The sequence below is a fragment of the Ceratotherium simum genome, chromosome 1, assembly GCF_057802395.1.
Source record: "Ceratotherium simum simum isolate JZ-2026a chromosome 1, ASM5780239v1, whole genome shotgun sequence".
Lineage (NCBI taxonomy): Eukaryota > Metazoa > Chordata > Mammalia > Perissodactyla > Rhinocerotidae > Ceratotherium > Ceratotherium simum.
The window spans coordinates 95,268,599-95,288,592 of NC_141900.1; the positions used below are offsets into that span (position 1 = coordinate 95,268,599).

Consider the following 19,994-nt stretch of genomic DNA (forward strand, 5'->3'; position numbering starts at 1 on the left):
AGCCTGGGAGAAGATTAAGTCAAATAAGAAGAGGCTGCAAGGCATAATGGAAAAAACACTGGAGTTAAGTCAAAAGACCTAGGTTTTTACTTAGTCCTGCTTCTGTCATTTACTAGATTCTGGGACCCTGCACAAACCACTGCACATCTCTGAGCCTCCGTTCTCGCATCTAACGAACAGAATCATGTGTCCTGCCTACCTCCCAAAGATGTGGCGGGGAGAAAGGCGAGTAGGGAATGGGAGGGCACTTTTTAAAGATGTGTACACATATGAAGTATTATAGTCGTGATGATGGAAAGACCACACCACGGGGTACTCAGGTACAGAATTCTTTTTCAAGTTTTAGACTTGAGACATATGTGTCTATGTATGTGTGTACAGTTACATGTAACATAGCTACATAGAACATATATATCATTACTCATAATTATATATAACACACACATATATAAGTATTTAAGTGAATTGTATTATCCATGTTGACATATGTAAACATCAGTATTTCATATTTAATCTGATTTATTCTAGATATATGCTGAAAAAAACTTGGTCACCAGAAATGCTCAGGGCATTTAAGGAAAAGCAAAAGGAAAATGACCCTGAATTTAAAAGTACAAGAAGACACATGGGAAGGTAGATCTCTGTCTTGATTAAACGGCTGCAGCGTCCTTGGACATGGAGCTGACTCTGACACTCCCAGTTTAATTGAGGAAATGACAACTTAACCAGAAGCAACCAGAGAACAAAATGAAGCAGTGAAAGCAATCAGCCTGGGGCAGACTGTGTGGTCTACCTGTAACGGCGCTACAAGTTTGAAGAAGGGAAAGAGCATTAGGAGCTGGCGATCAGGAAAAGCTCCATGGAGGTGGGACATCAGGGGCTGAGAGGGATGAACAGAATCAGGACGGCAGAGGAAGGAAGAGGACAGTCCAGGTGAAAACATGCAGCAGGAATAAAGACAGCAGCTTGAACAACATGGGATTTGTGCTGCAGCAAAAAGCTCACTGTTCACTGTCGCTTAGCTCTCTGGGAGAGCTGACGGGTCTACGGAAGAGGCCAAGGAGAGGATAATGCACTCCATGCCAGACAGCCTGATAACCTGGCCATTTACTGCAGCCACGGTGTCTCATGTAAAGCAAAGGGAAGGGCCATTTGCAGGGTCAGGGAGCCACAGTCCGCTTTGCCCACCTTCCACTCTCATTTTCCCTCCACCTTTTCCAACATGATCAACATTTACTCAGCACCAACCAGGCAAGGAACTAGGCACTGGAGCAAAAGAACAACAATCTCCTTGAGGAATTAGACATAAAAATCAGTAAGAGAAACAGCTAAGCACCAAATAAATAATATTGAGATCACTACCAAAGGAAGGCGAGACAGCAGAGGGCTAGCGAGGCTGGCTGGGAAAGGTTTCTTGGACTAGATGGTGCTTGGCCAAGCCTTGAAGGAAAATTAAGATTCAGAAAGCTGAGAGTTAAAGAGGGGTATTACAGACAAGAAGTGTGAATCAAGACAAGAAGGCATGCATCACATGTGAATATACTTAACACTACTGAACTGTACACTTAAAGTGGTTAAGATGATAAATTTTATGTAATGTGCATTTTATCACAATTAATTTTTTTAACTTAAAAAAAACAAAAAAGGGGCTGGCACCATGGCCTAACAGTTAGGTTCAGCACGCTCCACTTCAGTGGCCCAGGTTTGGTTCCCAGATGCGAACCCACACCACTCATCAGCAGCCATGCTGTGGTGGCAACCCATGTAAAAATAGAGGAAGACTGGCACAGATGTTAGCTCAGGGCGAATCTTCCTCAGCAAATAAATAAATAAATAAAACAAAAACAGGTGTTTCCTAAAAAAAAAAAGATCTGATTACACACTGCCATTTGTAGCAAGAAATAAGCTGACCAGTCTGATTTCGTAGAAGGTTCATGTAGAGAGGCAATGGGAGATTCAGTAAAGAAATAGATTGAAGCTGGATTGTGAAAAACCTCATGCCAGGTGGCACTCGATTCTCACAACCAAGGTTTCTAACTTTGAGGTCCAAAGACGGGCTTCAAGTTTCAGCCCATGAGCACCCTGTAATAAAGTTCGAATGTTTGTTCATACGTGCATTTTGATCTAGGGAGAGGGTAAATGCCTTTCAGATTCTCAAAAGGCTTTATGACTTAGAAAAGTTGAAAACCATTCATGTAGGCAATTGGCAGAGTGGTCCGTGTGGGGACGGGACGGGGGTTGAGGTTATATGTTGAGCCCCCGTCCCTCCCTCAAGACTCGTTCTTAACTCTACGCCAGATAGTATTTAACAAACTGATGCCATTCCTCTCCTTAATGTGTCTCATTCACTAAGTATTCAACAGAGCTATTGGCAGATTACAAAAAACAGCTTGTCAGAGAAAGCTGGTGACACCTCTTTTAGGAAGGAAACTAGCAGAGGGACAGCAGTGAAGAGAACCCATAAAGGGATAGGAGGGAAGGAGTCAATAAATGAAAATGCCATAGAAGCTAAAGAAAAAAGTCTTGGGGAAAACGAGGTGGTTACCGGTGTCAAGTACCAGAGAAGGATTAAGAAAGATAAGGAATGAGAAAAAAAGATCTCCAAATTCAATGACCTTCAGATGCACGGTTTCTGTAGGGTGATGAAATAAGAGGTCAGAGGTTAAAGATGTCGAAACTGGGACACTTGGAGAGCAAAGGAGGATGCTATTGACAATTTGGTCGGAACAACAGGCGTAAACCAGGACTGTCCGGGGCAAACAGATAGTTACCTGGTTGAAGAGGAAGTTAATAGTGCAGCCAGAAAGGCAGGAGATACCATCCTTTAACCCAAAGAGTTTGTTGTGAAAAAGAAGACAGGACATGAGTCAGAAGAACTAGCAAGGATAAGGAAAGGCTTTATCAGTTACTTATTTGGGAGTCAGGACTTCTGGATGTTTTAAAGGAGAAGGAAAGGTGTAAATCAATGAGAACGTCCCCTCTCCTCCATCCCACTGAACATCATGATGCATACAGAGGGCCCTGACATTTCTTCATGAATGTTGACTGTGGGACTCCAGTCCTCCAGGAAGCAGGAAGGAACAGAATAAGCAGGAGAGGGGAGGGGCCTTTCTTCCTTTCAAACTATACAGAAGGAGAAAAGAAAACAAGAAAAGGCAGAGCATTTTATTTCAACCTAGTGAGCATCAGAGATCAAGCTGTCAGAGAAGAATCCATTTCCAAATTAGCCTTCACTATGGTCTTTTCTTCAAGGGAAAAAATTTAATAAGAAAGTGACTATCTCTTCAGAGTTCTTTAAAGCTAATTCCTACATAGATCGCCAGAACCGAACAATAGGGAATACACCCATAGCGCCATATATAATTTCATTCAGTGCTGAGAACTTATTTTATTTATAATTTCATTTCAGGTACAGCTTGGGGGCTACAAAGAGGTCAGGGGAACACTCACCCTGCTAAGTTTAAACTGAGTAAGAAAACAAGGGTTGGTGTCGGGATACAAAGATGGGACCATACTGATTGTGTGGGCGGAGAGGAAACCTTTCAGCCAAATGTCAGAAAGAGGTTAATAAAAATGGGGTTCATCTACAGATAACTCTTAAATTACAACTAGGCAATTCATCCAAACTGAGCACAATCTTAATACAAAGGGGAGAGGAAGGCTTTCACAGAACATAATAGAAATGGGGCCACGCCAGCAACTAGAAGGGGAGAAGCTGTACAATCTGCCAACACTGTAGGGTCAGTGATTGGTCACTACGGACACTCAGTAGCAGGAAATTGTAAGGCATGAATCACATTCGAAAACTCGGAACTCAGGGTATATATTTAAATAACCAGATGGACAGGTATTTACTATAAAAGTCAGTTTATTTTCCATCCCTGTGTTTCATATTTTCCCTTTTTGTCAGTAATGAGCAATTAACTGATTGGAAATCTGCTTGATTAAATAAAATTAACAAGTTCATAACACACCATATTTCAGGCTAGAAAGCAAGAGGTTGAAAAATATTCCCTAACCCAAAGCAAATTAGGCAGCCCTCAAAATTGCACATTTTCCCCCTGGTTCGCTTACATAATTTAAAATATATATACAGAATGACCTTAAAATATTGATAATTAGTATAGAATTCACAGCCTTGAAGACATATACTCTACAAACTTCTAAAGAATAGATACCTAGATACCCCTCAAGCCCTAGTAATCCATTAGTGTGATTCAATGTCACATACTTAGCACTTACTAAGACAAAAGGTGTTTCTCTTTTCCCTAATTCTAGTCTTCTGCTGAGGTAACTCAAGGAACCCGGTTGTGACAGAGATCAATCCTCTGAAAATAGGGCTAAGCAGATTACCTTCCTACTGGATCCTAAGCTCCCAGACAGCCAGTCTGGGGTTGAGTACTTCGGTTGTGAGTTACACATTGGAATGTTCACGACAACTGATGTACCGTATGGTCCTTGAAAGGAAGACCGACTACTCCCAGGAGTCAAAGCTAATTTTGAATGAAGACAGAGGAGAACAAGTTGACAATAATTTAAAGACATTTCCGCTTCTGGAGCTGAAGGACTTTAGACCAGGTACAGAGTGACTGAGCCAATCAGCACGTAGCATGGTTTTTCCCACCATCGTTAACAAAGGGATTCTTAGTCCACAGCAGGCGTATGCTCCATCCAGCTTGAGCACTTTTATCAGGATTTGATGCTTCAGAGATGAGCCACACTCTGCAAACATTACCAAGGCAAAATGAAACGATCCTTTCTATTCATGAAGCACGTAGCTGATACAAACTATGCGCGACTGCCTTGTGGTCACTCAGCTTTCCAGGCTGGAGAACAAGGGTCCAAGTCCAATATAGCATTTAAGGTTAAAGGGATGAACCTCAACAGGCCAAACAAAGATGCTGATGGATTCATAGGCCATTCAGTACATTCATGAAACAACAACAATAAAAATCATCGACCATAATTCCTGTAGTGTAGAAAAACAGCCCAGCCTTCACTCTGGTCAGCATCTCAAGTGGCTGACGCTGTTGAAAGAGGCTTGACAATCTGAGGTTATGCTGGAGCTCTTAAGACAATCCCAAAATACGGTGAATTAAAAGAAATCACACTCCTGATGTGTCTTCTATTATTCTTGTTCTTTTGTGCGCAGCGGTCACTCGCTCAATATGCGAGCTTGTCGTCTTTGCATAAGATAGTGTATTTCCCTTACTATTAATGGCGAAATAAATAGAATTGTACAACTTGTCTGTGAACAGAAAAAAAGCATTAAATATGCAGCGACAATTTAATTAATTCTGTTAGAGCATCATGTTTTGAACACAATAATGAATTGGGACAATTACATTCATTTTGACTTCATACAAAGATAACTTAATCTTTAATGAATTAGAAAACAATTTTGAAAATTATAGTTAATATTACAAAACACTTAATGTTATATTACAGTCTCCAAAAAAAGAATTAAGGTATATAAATTAAATAAGTTGCTATAGGTAGAACAGAAAATTGATACTGGAGTTCAGATTACCAACAGTGTCTCTTATAATAGATCCAGTTTTCTTTCTATTGCAATTTCTAGTATGATCACACCAGCAGGTTCATCAGGAGATATTCCTCTCTACTTAGCAAGGATGTCAGAAGTGGAACACAGAGTTATATGGCCCAGTCTCTAGAAGCTAGAAGGGAGCTGGGCAGAAGAAAGCATCCTTCCCGATAGCAGAGTACATCGCCTTCAGGCAGCTCAGGGAATCTCAGGTGCCGAACTATCCTCAGGGGTCCTTGGACAAGGCTGGAGGACAGTGTCTGGACTTGGGGCAATTGAGGCTGCCTCCAACTAGGATGCCCTAGATTTAGGGACAGGATACAGAACGCATGCCCTGGTGGACGAAGCCATTGCCAGACTCGCTCAAGTAGACCTGTCTTGAGCACCCGTCTCACCAATAATGTGACAGAGTATGTCACATCCTTATTCAACAGAGAGCAACTTTCAAAAGCACAAGGCCTTATTCTGTATTGGTTATTTCCCAGAAAGTACAAAATTCCATGCAAGAATGTCTGAGGCACAATAGATATTTTCTCACGACTCAAGGTTCATTTTGGAACCTGCACACCGTAGTGTTAATTACAGCAATGCTTCTTTTTTAACCCTGTGTGGCTTGGCATATGCTGTAATTTTCTTCAGAATTCAGACAGAGAGGACCCTGGAAGAGTACACTGATTAATGGTTTGTGATACTTTAAATAAAGTATCTCTCATCTCTCATCATGAGAGTATCTCTCATCATTTTTTCTGGAATTATAAATGACAATACTAATTAGATTCAAGTCAAGGGCAAACCAAGGGCCCTTTCCCTCCTTGAAAAAAGGAATGTGTCTTTCAAACTAATAAAAATGTTAACTTTCACAAAAGGAATGCGGCAATCAGCAATTTTGCTGGTTTAAGATGTGGTTTAAGTAAATTCTTGGAACTCAATTAATAAGAAAAACTACGAGTTAAAAAAAAAGGCACATACTTACCATGAGAATGAAAAAGTAGAAAACCCACATCCATCCCAGGTTGTCCTGGATCAAAGACACTAAATACTAGAAGGGCAAAAAAGAAATTACAATATAATTCTTTACAAATTAACAAAATGAAGTAGCTAAAAAGTAGATTCAACATGGCTCTTCTAGAAAATAGAAGGGAGTGAGGGCTTGTATGATGTTTTGCAGTTTACGAAGCTGTTTCACATACACGTTCCTATCTAAGCTCTATTGCTGGCCTTCATTCTGTAAGCTGGCAGAAGACAAGCACAAGAACTGCAAAGCAGAAGACATGAGTTCAGAAGGTTGATTTTTATTCACTTTGCTATTAAGAAAGGAAGATGAACATCCTCAAGCCACTTCTGTTTAATCCTTCTTTCTTCTAATGAAAGGTACTGTAATTGATGCTTTCAAAAATAGTTTGTCTTAGGTATACCACTCATTTCCCAATTATGCTATTTGCTCATAGGGTTACTATCTGACCTCAACATTCTACAGCATATTCTTTTACTTTACTTTCAATTACTAAAAAGGATCTAAGAGCATTTAACCCATTTTCTTCTTTTTATTACAGTAAAATATATATAACATAAAATTTGCCACTTGAACCATTTTTCAGTGGACAACTCAGCAGCATCAAATACACTCACAGTGTTGCGCAACCATCACCACTGTCTATTTCCAAAATTTTTCATCACCCCAAACAGAAACTGTGCACCCATTAAGCAATAACTTCCCATCATCCCCTCTCCCCAGCCCCTGGTAACCTCTAATCTGCTTTCTGTGTCTATAAGTTTGCCTCTCCTAGATATTTCATGTTAAGCGGAATCACACAATATTTGTCCTATTGTATCTGTCTTATTTCACTTAGCATAATGTTTTTAAGGTTCATCCATGTTGTACTATGTATTAGAACTTCATTCCTTTATACAGCTGAATAATACTCCATTGTACAGATATATCACATTTTGTTTATCCCTTCATTTATTGATGGACACTTGGGTTGTTTCTACCTTTTGGCTATTATAAATAATGCTGCAACAAACATTGGCGTAGAAATACGAGTCCCTGTTTTCAATTCTTTGGGGTCTATTACTAGGAGTGGAATTGCTGGGTCATAGGGTAATTCTAGGCTTAACTGTTTGAGGGACCACTATAGTGTTTTCCACAACACAGCTGTGCCATTTTACATTCCCACCAGCAGCGTATGAGAATTCCAATTTCTCCCCATCCTCACCAATACTTGTTATTCTCTGTTTGTTTGTTTTTTTATTATAGCCATCCTAATAGTTGTGAAGTGGTATCTCATTGTGTTTTGGATTTGCATTTCCCTAATGACTAAGGATGTTGACATCCTTTTATACATTTATTGGCCATTTGTATGTATTTGTCTTGATAATTTGTCCCTATGTTTTCTTCTAAGAGTTTTATTGTTTTAGCTCTTTAATGTTAGGTATTTGATCCACTTTGAGTTAATTTTTGTATATGGTGTAAGGTAAGGGTCCAAATTCATTCTTTTGCATGTGCATATCCAGTTTTCCCAGCACCATTTGGTGAAGAAACCATTCTTTCCCCATTGTATGGTCTCAGCACCCTTGTCAAAAATCAACTGACCACAGATGTGAGAGTTTAACCCATATTCTTTGATCCCATTACTAGTGAAATTTATAAGTGGAAGAAATTAAAGCAGAACACCTGAGTGATTTAGCCTAGATCACATCATGCAAAGCAAAAAAGCAGAGGTCTAGCTACCCATTAAAGGAAGCACAGGGGCCCTCCAAACTGTTCGACTGCTACTTTGCCTTTCTTTTAAACAGCTTTATTGATACATAATTTACATAACATAAATTATATGTTGTATACATTTAAAGTGTACAACCCAATGGTTTTTAGTAAACTTACAGAGCTGTGCAACTATCACCATAATCTAATTTGTACCCATTAGTAGTCTCTCCCCACACTCACCCAACCCTAGGCAACCACTAATCTAATTTCTTTCCCTACATATTTGCCTATTCTGGATATCTCATATAAATGAAATCACATACAATATGTGGTCTTTTGTGACTGGCTTCTTTCACTTAGCATAATATTTTTGAGGTTCATCCATGCTGTAGCATCTATCAAGTCTTCTTTAATTGCCAAATAATACTCCATTATATGAATATACCACATTTTACTTACCCATTCATCAATAGATGGACATTTGAATTGTTTCTACTTTTTAGCTGTTATGAATAATCCAGTTATGAACTCTGTGTACAAGTGCTTATGTGGACATTTGTTCTCTTTTCTCTTGAGTAGATACTGCAATTTAATCTCACTGAGCCCCTGCTACATGCCAAAAACATACTAAGCATTGGGAACACAAAGATAAAGGAGACAGAATTCCTGTTCTCAAGGAATGCAGGGTCTGGTACAGTGGCCAGATCAATAAACCAGTAAATGTGACACTCTGTGACAAGTGTTCTATTAGAGGTATGCACCAAGTGCTATGGAAACCAGGAGGAAAAAACATTGTTTTTTCTTGGGAAGTCAAGGAAAGGTGGGGGGAACAAAGTTATTCAGGGTGAGTTAAGGGAGTGGCTGAGGATAAGGCTGACAGAGTTTTTAATATTAAGTCATGGAATTCGGGGTTTCATACCTCATACAATGGGAAATCATTCGAAAATCAACATAGAAGGGGAATGAGTAAAGCTAACAATGAATTACTCCTGATTCTGCTTCCCAAACCATGAAAGTCAGTCTATTACTGACCCAAGTTCACAGTTAAGGATCTGAACACTGGCAGGTGAGACATTCTAAATAAAAGTAAACTCCCTGAAATGCTAATTATACTCCACCCATTTGGGATACAATGAAGAAAACATTAATGAGGAAGAGTAACTGAAAAAACAGTAATTTCAGAATTATAGTCACCCCTTACTCCTTACATAAAGATATCTCAACTGGAGGCCCATAGCATTTTTTGGTTCCTACTCCAGAGCATGATCAAGTAAGCAAATTTCTCCTGTCTTTGCCAAGTTTTTTCTCCCCTTCAGTCTCATAATCAAATATGCTAAGCATATCAATCATATCAATCATCCATTCTACAACCACTCAACAAATATCTGAATGTCTACTGTGTGCCAGACACCATTCTTGGTACTGGGACTACAGCAGAACACAGAAAACACAAAATCCTGCCCTCACGAAGCTTACATTAGAGTGGGAGAGAGAGACATTAACAAATAAACACATAAATGTGGCTGCATAGTCATAGGTGTTGAGATGGTTTCTCTTCCTCAATACTTGCTCTCTCATTAACCACTAGCAATCAGACATCGGTGATGCCCCCCTCAAGCAAGCAAAACAGCAATCTTCCAGGCCATTAACGACCTAAATGTCAAAACAACAAGCCTTTTTCTTCCACTCTTCTCCGGACCTCTCTACATCTATGATCTTACTGACTAACCTCCTCCAATTGCGGCTGTTTCTTTGCCCACTGGGCGTCCCTTGAGGTTTTGCCTATATTCTCTTCCCCCACTAAACATCTCATCACTTCCATAGTTTCAACTATTTTATCCATGCAGATGATTCTCAAATCCATATTTTTGCAAAATTAGCATTCAGTGACCTGGAGCACTCAATGACCTAGGGATGGTATACCCTAGGAGAGGCGTAACTCATGACTGTCCCAGAGAAGAGATACCTTTCTGAGATAAGGCTGAATTTAAGCAAAAAAGATCGATTTGAATAGTTCTGACTACCGACAGTAGGCCAATCTTAGCCTAGAAGGTCTCAAACTTTAGAGTGCATGAGAATCACCAGGAACGCTTGTTGAAATACAGATTCCCAGGCTCTACCCCAGCAAGTCTGGAGTAAGCTTAGTGTTCCACACTTTAATAAACATTCCAGGTGCTTCTGATATGAGACACTTATGAACCACCCTTTGAGACACAGCTGTAGGAAGCAGAGAAAGCAACAGAGTCCACGGTAATTTCTGGTGGGGATCCAGGTGAAGAACGTGTGTACATGTATGAGTTTGGCAGGGAGAGAGAACGTAGGGTTTCCACGTCAGGTGGGGGATAATAAGAAGCATGTGCCTTCTGGCTTCCTTAGAGTGCAAAGTCTGGGCTGGGAAGAAGGGCCTGGCAGGATACGACTAAAGGATCTGTCTTAAGAGGTGTTAGCTTATTTCCAGACAGGAAGAATCTGGAAGTAAAAGTGGAAAGAAGGAACTGAAAATGTAGAGGGACTTTCCATGTTAGGTCATATCAGCCGGACCTCAGAGGAGACTAAACACCCCAGGCTTTCAGTACAGTATACTACAGCACAAGAGTGCCACCTACTGTGGCCGAGTGGACAGGTGTAAATTCTTCCACCATTGAAGGACTACTTAACGCTCAATTTCAACCCCTCCCCTGCCCTCTCACCTGGCCCACCGCAGCTCCGATGCTCCCAGTTCCATCAACAATTCCTGTGACGGTCGCCAAAGCCTCACTGCTCCCTCGAATCCCCTCTTGGCGACCCAGGTCCGCAGAAATAGCAGAGCTAATCATGTTCGAAGGTCCGCCAATAAAAAATCCTAAAGTCATAAACAGAACAGGTTCTTATTAAAAGACTATTCGTAACACCATTAGGAATCTACTGACTAAGGCAAACTCTTATCCCAGTATTTTAATTAGTAGGTTGGACAGAAACGGAAAAAGGGAAAAATAGCCAGTAAAAATGGAAACTCTCCCAGATAGTACCATTTTCAAACTAGTTAGCATCCACTTTTCTGAAATCCCTTCTTGAATTATGTGACACTCTAGTATATTTTATGGAAACCAAAGATATAGAAAATATAGTGAACACGCAGCCTTTCGAATCCTGTGAAGTGTGCTCCTTAATAACTAATTGCACTAGCTTGTCAAATTCTGTTCTGGTAGAGGTGCATCACAGAGCATTTAACTACCCAAGCTCAACCAAACACATTGGGAAAAAAGAGAGAGAGAAGAGAAAACGCTATTTAAGTGGTGCAGGTGCTTCTATCTGCCACTGTGCTCGGTGAGGCCATCCATGGACTGAGCCTGAGCTGGCCCGTGTGAAGCTGTTCACAAGGCTGGAATCAGTTCCACGTGCCTCATGTAGCACGCACAGCTCTCACTATCCTGAAAATGATCTAAGGTTAAAAATAAGGAATTTTTCTATAATATGGTCCCTCACTGAACTCAATTGTTTCATCTGGGGCTCAAGTGAAGAAACTCTCACCAATTCCACACAGGAGGAAAAACTAGCTAAATGGACTTTTTGAAAGCTGGTGAATTGGTTTCCACTGTGGCATCTTCCTAAGTCACTTCCAGAAGTAATACGAGAAGCTGGGGCAGCAATCAAAAATTTTAGGAAATCTTCGTCAAAGGTGACTGCTTCTGGAACAGCAGGACTGAGGAGTCACATAATAGCAGAGAAACAGACTATGGAGGAGGCCTCTTTCCTTTTACCACTTGAGTTCTCTATAATTAAGGTTTTAGTATTACTCAAACTGAGGGAGAAATCAGTTTCCTTTTTATTTATAGAGGAATAGTACAGTGAAATGGAGCCATATGCCATACCTGTTACAGCCATCAGAAGTGCATTAATGGACTTATTGTTTGGAGAACCTGTGAGGAAAGACACAGACACAGGAAGCTGACTTGAAAAGCGCGTTACTTGTGCCCCCACTGAACAGCACACAAAGATCTGGATCTCTGTAACCTCCCAGATCACCCAGAGACAACAAACGGACACAACTCTTTCACCACCTCTTCCAACTTTTATCTGTAATGTCCGCCTCTTGCTGGTGCCCAAACTAATGAGACTTTCTAAAAGCTACAGAAAAACTCTACTCCCATCTCAGCAGCATCTTAAGGAACATATCCCAAACCTACTAATTACCATCTTTCCTCTTTTGAAACGTTTTCCCTTTTATTGTTTTATTGGCTCTAATGCCGTCCTTCTGGAGCCTCCCCTCAAACAAAGCATACACACTCCCAAGCAAGCTTTTAAACAAACCAACAAAGCAGAAGAGATGCCAGTTTCCTTCCCAACACAAATAAAACCATGTGATGATCTTTCACCGGGCATTCACAGGACAATACAAAGGTCCCATATCATGCCTTTGCAGCTGGTGTCAAGGATCTCCCAAAGGTTGATCACTGACTCAAGGCAAATGCCTTAGTCCTAAGAGATCAGGGACACAATTTAATTACAAGGGAACGAATACTCACGACTATATCCAACGAGGGACCCAACCGCCAGAAGCAGACTCAGAGCTAAAACTGGTGCTCTCTTCTGTAATACGTCCGAGATGAAGCCTTGCAAAGTTCCACCTTCAAACACAAAGACAGCATTATAATCAAAAGTGTTTACAATTTAGCTCAGTTATCTGAAACCTGCCCACCACACACCCTCTAGCCACTATCAAGATCCTAACACTGGTCTATCCCAACAGCTGGCTGACCCTCCTAAAACGTGTCCTCCACAATTTCCTCTTAGGAAGATTCCCTGTTAATCACCATGATGGCTAATTGGGACAGGACACCACAAATTAGACACGAAAATAAGGAAAAAGGAAAAATCATCAAAACCACCCACTGTCCCTTGCTGTTTTCCCTTCTCAAACCAGCTGTGAAGGCTTTTCTGATTTTTCTGCTCTTTATTTTAAAAGATGATTAATTAGGAACAGTGCCTCAGGGCCAGCCCCGTGGCTTAGCGGTTAAGTGTGTGCACTCCGCTACTGGTGGCCCGTGTTCGGATCCCAGGCGCGCACCAACGCACCGCTTCTCCAGCCATGCTGAGGCCATGTCCCACATACAGCAACTAGAAGGATGTGCAACTATGACATACAACTATCTACTGGGGCTTTGGGGAAAAAAAAAAAAAGGAGGAGGATTGGCAATGGATGTTAGCTCAGAGCCGGTCTTCCTCAGCAAAAAGAGGAGGATTAGCACGGATGTTAGCTCAGGGCTGATCTTCCTCACAAGAAAAAAAAAAAAAAAAAAAAAAAGAACAGTGCCTCACAGGCTATTAGTATTGACCAATAAATATTCACTAAAATTAAATGCAGCAATTATGGTTTGGTAATAACCAACAGGTCAGGGTGTTTAGAAGGAGGTGATGTGAATTCTTCAAGCAACACAGTCACATTTAGATACAGTCCCATTTTGGGGTTCTAGGGGCTATGGGTCATCTGGTTCATCCTCTTCAGACAGTAGGACACAGAAGAATGGTCACGTCTAAAGGTGGCAACCTCACCTTTGGCTCTGGATCTAACAAGGGCAGACAAGTTCAAACACAATAACAGTATATCACCTAAGGGTACACAACGTGCTTTCCTGTGCTCTGGGCAGTTCAGCGTTACCACAATTCTCAATGTAAACATTACAGAAAGGACATTAAGGTTTTGTCATAGCCATATAAGTAATACTCACTAAAATGCATTCTGCACGTCTGTCTTATTTAAAAGTTTCTTACTTCCTTGTTTACACTTTCAGCTACAGCAAAAAGTCACTATTAAAATCTGCTGTGTACAATGAAGCAATTGCAAAATACAAAAATTCATCCTTGCTATTATTCCTACCTCTCTGATCTGCCAATCTATACACTCAGCTAATCTTTTCCCTTCTCCAGCCAGGGGTGGTGGGAAAGGTGGGAGGTATATAAAATGAACACATTCACATTGTAACTTGGATCTCTGACATACCAGTAGCCTTAGAGCTGAGATATTACTGGAAGTGTATGAAAGGGTTACATTTAAAGAGATCACAGAGGGAAACATAGCTGTGCTTCCCAAGACAAAAGAACTGATCCGTCAACAAAGGACCCAGAGAAAAGAGCCCTATAAATCACAGGACTGCCGTAGGCTGGGTCTTCCTTTCAATGGACTTTTTTTTTTTCAGAGTTTGGCTGTTTACTGGTAGGACAGTTTAGGAAAAATGGTTGTGGAATAATAATAAAATTTCAAATGATACCAGATTTCATAACCTAGTAAAAGATTACTAGTGACTAGCTCTTTCGTATAGAAAAAGATGCATCACCAACATTACCTATAATTCCTCCAACATCGTACCAAATGGACAGCTTGTCAGCTTCAGCTTCCTTCCATCCAAAGTTGTTACTCAGATAAAAGGGCAACCAGAAGAAGAAGGAGTAATTCACCAACTTCAAGCAGGCATAGGCCAGCGAATACTACAAGAAAAGCATTCAACCCTCAAAAAGGAACAAATAGCACAGCATGACCACAGTTTTTAATGTAATTAAAAAGCGAAATAAAAGAGAGGAGTTTGGCGTGAACAGTACCTGACTGTAAAATCACACATTTCTACAAATCCCCCTTTGCCTGACTTTACCCAGTCCCCCTCTTCTCTTTATCCCCATTAGCTTCTAGAAAGGCATGTACAGCACGCGTTTGGAATAAAAAAGACATACGACTATTTGTTAATTGTCCCCAGTTTCCTCTCCTTTCAGTTCTCTGGTAGAAGCAAACCAGTGTTTTGAACCTATAAGGCAGGGCACATTCTCATTATTTCTTTATTTAGACAAAGATATAAGGTATTCATGCCACTAAGCAGCATTAAACATAAGCAAATAAACCTAGTAATCATCACAGCTTTTATTGCAAATAGCCAAACTTTTTTAGTTGTTCTACTTCCTGCAAAGTTAATATTATAAACCATGGAGAGCAATGGGGCTAAACCATAGTTTCAAGGTCTAAGAAAAGCATCAACATTAAAATTACTTTTGCTTTATAGTTTCCAACAGCTTTATGTTCCCACATCCAGTGGAAAAGCAAAGAATACCTTTGGTGAGTCAAAAATGAAAGAACATGATCATCATGGGCCTTGTGGCTCTACTTTGAGGAATAAAAGTTGCAGCCGCCTTAAGATGGCAGTGGGGCTAAGACTCCTATATTCAACACGTTATTACCAGGAAATGCTGACATTTAGCATCAAAGGAAGAAGGGGGAGGAACAGAGAGACTGACTTCAAAGAGGGTCTAGCTAGTATATTCCTCCCCGGAGCTGCCAGCGATCCCCTAGGTATCACTTGTTTTAACACAGTTTCCCTGGCAAGGCAACAGCCGCTTCCTGGAGAGCCAGGTTCCCATCACAAATGCATTCTGTCCAGACAGCCAGCTACAAAGACAAAGGAATTAAGTTAACTAGATTTCCTTTACATCCCTGCCCACGTCAGGGAACAATAGCTTGTAAAATACAAAGGAATTGCAAAAGAGTCCCATAGTCACAACAAATTTAAGTTCTGTCTCAGAAATTAAACTATTACCAGCAGAATATTTTAATAACTAGTTAAAAAATACAAGTTATTAGCATACAAACAGGCCGAAAGGAACTTGCATTTCCCTTGCAGTATACATCACCTTTTGGTTAAAGAATTGTGAGAACTTACACTTATATTTTAACTTGTACTTAACTATCTGTTTGCAAACGTCAGTTCTCTTAGCTTGGGGGCACAGGTAGAAGGGAACTGATGAGTGTAAGCATGAAATGTGAATCTAGCTGGGGGTTATATTCATAAAGCACCATTAAACAATGAAATAAACAAAAACAGGTGCTTATGCACAATACAATAACCCAAGATTACAGAGCCCAGGGAAGACTGGCACACTTTCTATTCCACAGGAGGGGGAACTGAGACACAAGGATGGCTGAGTGACTTACCCCAGGCCTCACAGAGAGTTAGTGGGTAAGCTGGAACATAACCTAGGCCTCTTAAGTTCCACTCCCGTGCTAGAGCGCCCGAATCATCAAGACAGAAAAACTGCAGCAGAACGGATTTAGTTTAGACGTTAGAGAGTTCTCCTGACTGTGAAGGTTGTGGAAACACTGGAATGCATTACCAAGAAATACTGCGGAGTATTCTGCCCTGGATATTTTAACAATAGGGCAAACTATTTTTTTTTCCTGGAATGATTAGAATACAGGCAAACAAGACAGACTTAACGAACCATTCAAAACCCTACTTGGTCTATATAAATTCTATAATATTTCAACAGGCCAAAATATACACGTAAAAATATCAATTTTGCCTTCTTATTCACATGTTGGATCAGGGTCGGCAAACTAGGGCTCATGGGCCAAAGCTGGCCGTGCCCATTTGTTTCTCATTGTCCATATTGTTTCTTTTGCTCTAGGATTGAGTAGTTGTGGCAGAGACTGCACAGTCCCTGCAAAGCTGAAAATATTTCCTATCTGGTTCTTCCCAGGAAAGAGCCCCTTTGCCAACCCCTGCATTAGACAATCAGATAAAATTTCAAGTGGTGCCAATATAGAACCAAGCTGAGGGGCACTATACAATATTCCACAGAGAAGCTAAATAAAGACGCTTTCTCCCAGGAAGAGCTCACACCCAGGCTGTGACACCTCACTGGCCTTGGTAAGGAGCCCTCACCGGTATAACTCCAGGAAGGCAACAAGCCTGATAAAAGCTTATTGCCTTGACTTCAGAAGTTGTACTGCCTTCTTGGATTGAATAATTAGGCTCATATTCATCTTCATTTTCAGCACCATTAATTAACGGCCTGTGCGCATCTTCTTCAAAATTTTCCTTTGCCTCAATAGCTGGGAGACCTAAAACAACAACGACAGCCACCATTTACAGAGTGCCTTCTGGGTGCCCGGCACTGGGCTAAGTGCCTGGTATACATCATTACATACAGGGTTGATATTATTTTATTTCCATTTTACAGAAGAAGCAACTAAACTTCAGAGATTAAGGTCAACTAAGGTAAATTAAGGTCACACAGCTAATGAGCAACAAACTCAGGACTCGAATTCTACTTTATCTGGCTTCGAAGCTATGTTTTTTCAACTACATCACACTCTCTCTCTTATATACAAAAAAATGTTAATTACATACTATTAAACTGACATGTCTGTGTCATAATACTCAAAAGAGAAAAAATCATACATCTCTTTGCTTCTGTGGTTTCACTCGTACATATTCTGCATCTAACCGTAGATAAGTATCAAACTAAACTACTTTAATGAAGGAAAAGAAATGTCTTAAGAAGTGAAATTAGAAATACATCCTTGCTAATTTCTAGCCAGTGTCTCAATCATAAAACTCATTTTCCTTGAGTCTATAGAAGGCGAGCCTCACTGCCCTCAAACATCTGCAGCTGTGTCAGGCTCGGCCACAGTGTCTCCAAGACACAAGCAGCTATACGGCTCCTCTAATTCACTGAAAGGAGCTCACAGTTCTCCTGGGCAAAAAGAGACTGGCTATCCTGGCCTCAGATTTCTCTGAACAGAAGAGACAGCTTCTTCTCACCAATTTCCTCTGGTGACACCAGGAGCCCAAAGAAGATGATGATCCCACCAGCAAACTGCACAGCCGCCGTCACCAGAAAGGCATACTGGAGGAGAGAGGAGAGAGGCGCTTCTTACACATCCGGGACATTCATTAGGGGCACACGAGGGGAGGAGGTGGGTGGGAAGGACAGGGAGACTGGGAAGGAAGTGAGTGCTGAGTCTGTACCAGGTACTGAACTGGGTTTCATTTGTGTTTTCTCCTTAGTTTTCCCAGTGACTCTGTGAGGCTCAGAAAGGATCATTAAGGTTCCCTGGAAACTGAGCAGCACTATGACGATAGGTATTTCCTTATATCCTGTGAAATCAGGATCATGTCCCAAAATCTCATTCTCTGCACCACACCCACGGGAGACAGTATCTGCCCTTGAAGACACCCTATCCAGGTAGGGAGATTAGACAATATACAAAACAATAACATAAGGCAGCAAGAAGCTGAATAAATGAGAAGGCCCAGTCCTAATAAGAAACACATACAGGAATCGAGAAGGAGGAAACAGGTAAAGAGGCTGAAACAGCCAGACATTTTAAGGAGGAGCTGAAAAAGTAATTGACCACCTTTCCCGTGGGCAGCTGAAGCGAAAGCACAGGCGGGATGAGACAGAAAGGACGTTGAAGCAGACTTCTGCTGTGGGTAACAGGGACTAAAACTGATTTGGAGAGGTGATGATCGAGATTAGACTCCCAAAAGCCAGGCTGCATAGCTGAATTTTATTTGACAGAGAATGGAGCCTGATGTGGATAGACAGTCTAAATGTTTGAACAAGTCAGTGACAAAATTAAAGTAGTCTTTCCAGAAGCCAATCTGGGAGCAGCACATAGGGTGAACTGAAATTCTCGTCTGAACAATTAGCTTAGTACAATCCAGGTATGAAGCTAAGAAGCCTAGAATAAAGGTGACCATGAAGGTAGGAAGGACTTCCCGTTGACCGTAACTAGACCAAAATTCTTCACAGACCAAACCTTTGGTGAGCGGTTTAAAAATTTATCTACTTTTTAAATGAGCAACTTACTTACTTTTAATTATTTAGGTTTCTGAACAGGCAATACAGTCACCTGATTCGCATGAAAAAGTAGAAGACATAAAAACTCTCCCTCCCACTGTTTCTCCCATCCACTCAATCCTCATTTTCCCACACACAACCATTGTTACTTAATTTTTACTTCCCAGAGATTGTTTTAGAAACACCCAAGCCAATATAAATATATACTCTTTAATTCTTCCTCCATTTTACACAAATGGCATCACAATACAGTTTTGCCTTCTTCACTTAACATACCATTGAAATCTTTCCCTATCAGTACCTGGTGCGCTTCCTAATTGCATTTCACACTGCACAGCATTCTGCTGAATAGGTGATTCAGAGTTGAACTATTTCCCTATTCGCTGACATTGTTATCAATCTTTTACTATCATAAAAAATGCTCATAAATAACCTTGTAGGTGTATCAGTTTGTACAAGTTGAAGTACATTCACCTGTGGGATTAATTCCTGGTGGTTGAACTGCTCGGTCACAGCAGCTGTAATTTTGATAGACAGTCCCATACTGACCCCTCGAAGGGTTATTTACTCTGGCAAACCACAATGCCTGTCTCTTCACGTCCTCATAAACACATGTGACCAAACTTTTGGATTCTTACCAATCTAATAAGTGTACAGCGTAGTTTCTTTCTTTCTTTCTCTCTTTCTCTCTCTCTCTGTCCTTTTCTTCCTTTCTTTTACAATGTAGTTTTACTTTGCGTTTCTCCACCAACATGGAAGCTCTATACAGGGCAGAGATTTTTGTCCTTTGGCCAGTGCTCTATTCTCTACTGCCTAGAGGCACTTAGAGGAGCTTGATAAATATTTATTGAATGAAAGAATAAGTTACAAGTGAAGTGTAATATCTCATACATTTACAAGCCATTTCTATTTCCTTTTCATAAACTAAGAGTTCAAATCTGTTACCCTTCTTTCTGTGTGTTGGTGGTCTTTTTCTAATCAATTTGCAGGTGCTCTTTATGTATTAGGGAGATTAGCTCTTTATTTGTAACAAGTTTCAAATACTTTTTCCCAATTGATTATATGTCTTTAGACTTGGGTGTTTTCCCACACATAATATTTTTATGTGTTTGAATTTATCAAAAGTTTGTCCACTTT

General features: G+C 40.6%; 1 protein-coding gene across 11 annotated transcripts in view; it reads right to left on the reverse strand.

Moving 5' to 3' along the window:
* Positions 1-3,850: 3,850 nt before the first annotated feature.
* The window catches only part of SLC37A3 (solute carrier family 37 member 3), a 41,818-nt gene continuing 25,674 nt past the window's right edge, over positions 3,851-19,994 (reverse strand). For all 11 annotated transcript variants that reach the window (XM_087431705.1, XM_087431718.1, XM_087431701.1 and 8 more), the window contains 8 exons: positions 17,816-17,900; positions 16,934-17,112; positions 14,573-14,714; positions 12,755-12,856; positions 12,101-12,148; positions 10,940-11,091; positions 6,519-6,584; positions 3,851-5,248 (listed from right to left, as the gene is read on the reverse strand). In XM_087431705.1, the coding sequence (XP_087287831.1) occupies positions 5,156-5,248; positions 6,519-6,584; positions 10,940-11,091; positions 12,101-12,148; positions 12,755-12,856; positions 14,573-14,714; positions 16,934-17,112; positions 17,816-17,900 (867 nt within the window). In that variant the 3' untranslated portion in view covers positions 3,851-5,155. The remainder of the gene's footprint in view (positions 5,249-6,518; positions 6,585-10,939; positions 11,092-12,100; positions 12,149-12,754; positions 12,857-14,572; positions 14,715-16,933; positions 17,113-17,815; positions 17,901-19,994) is intronic.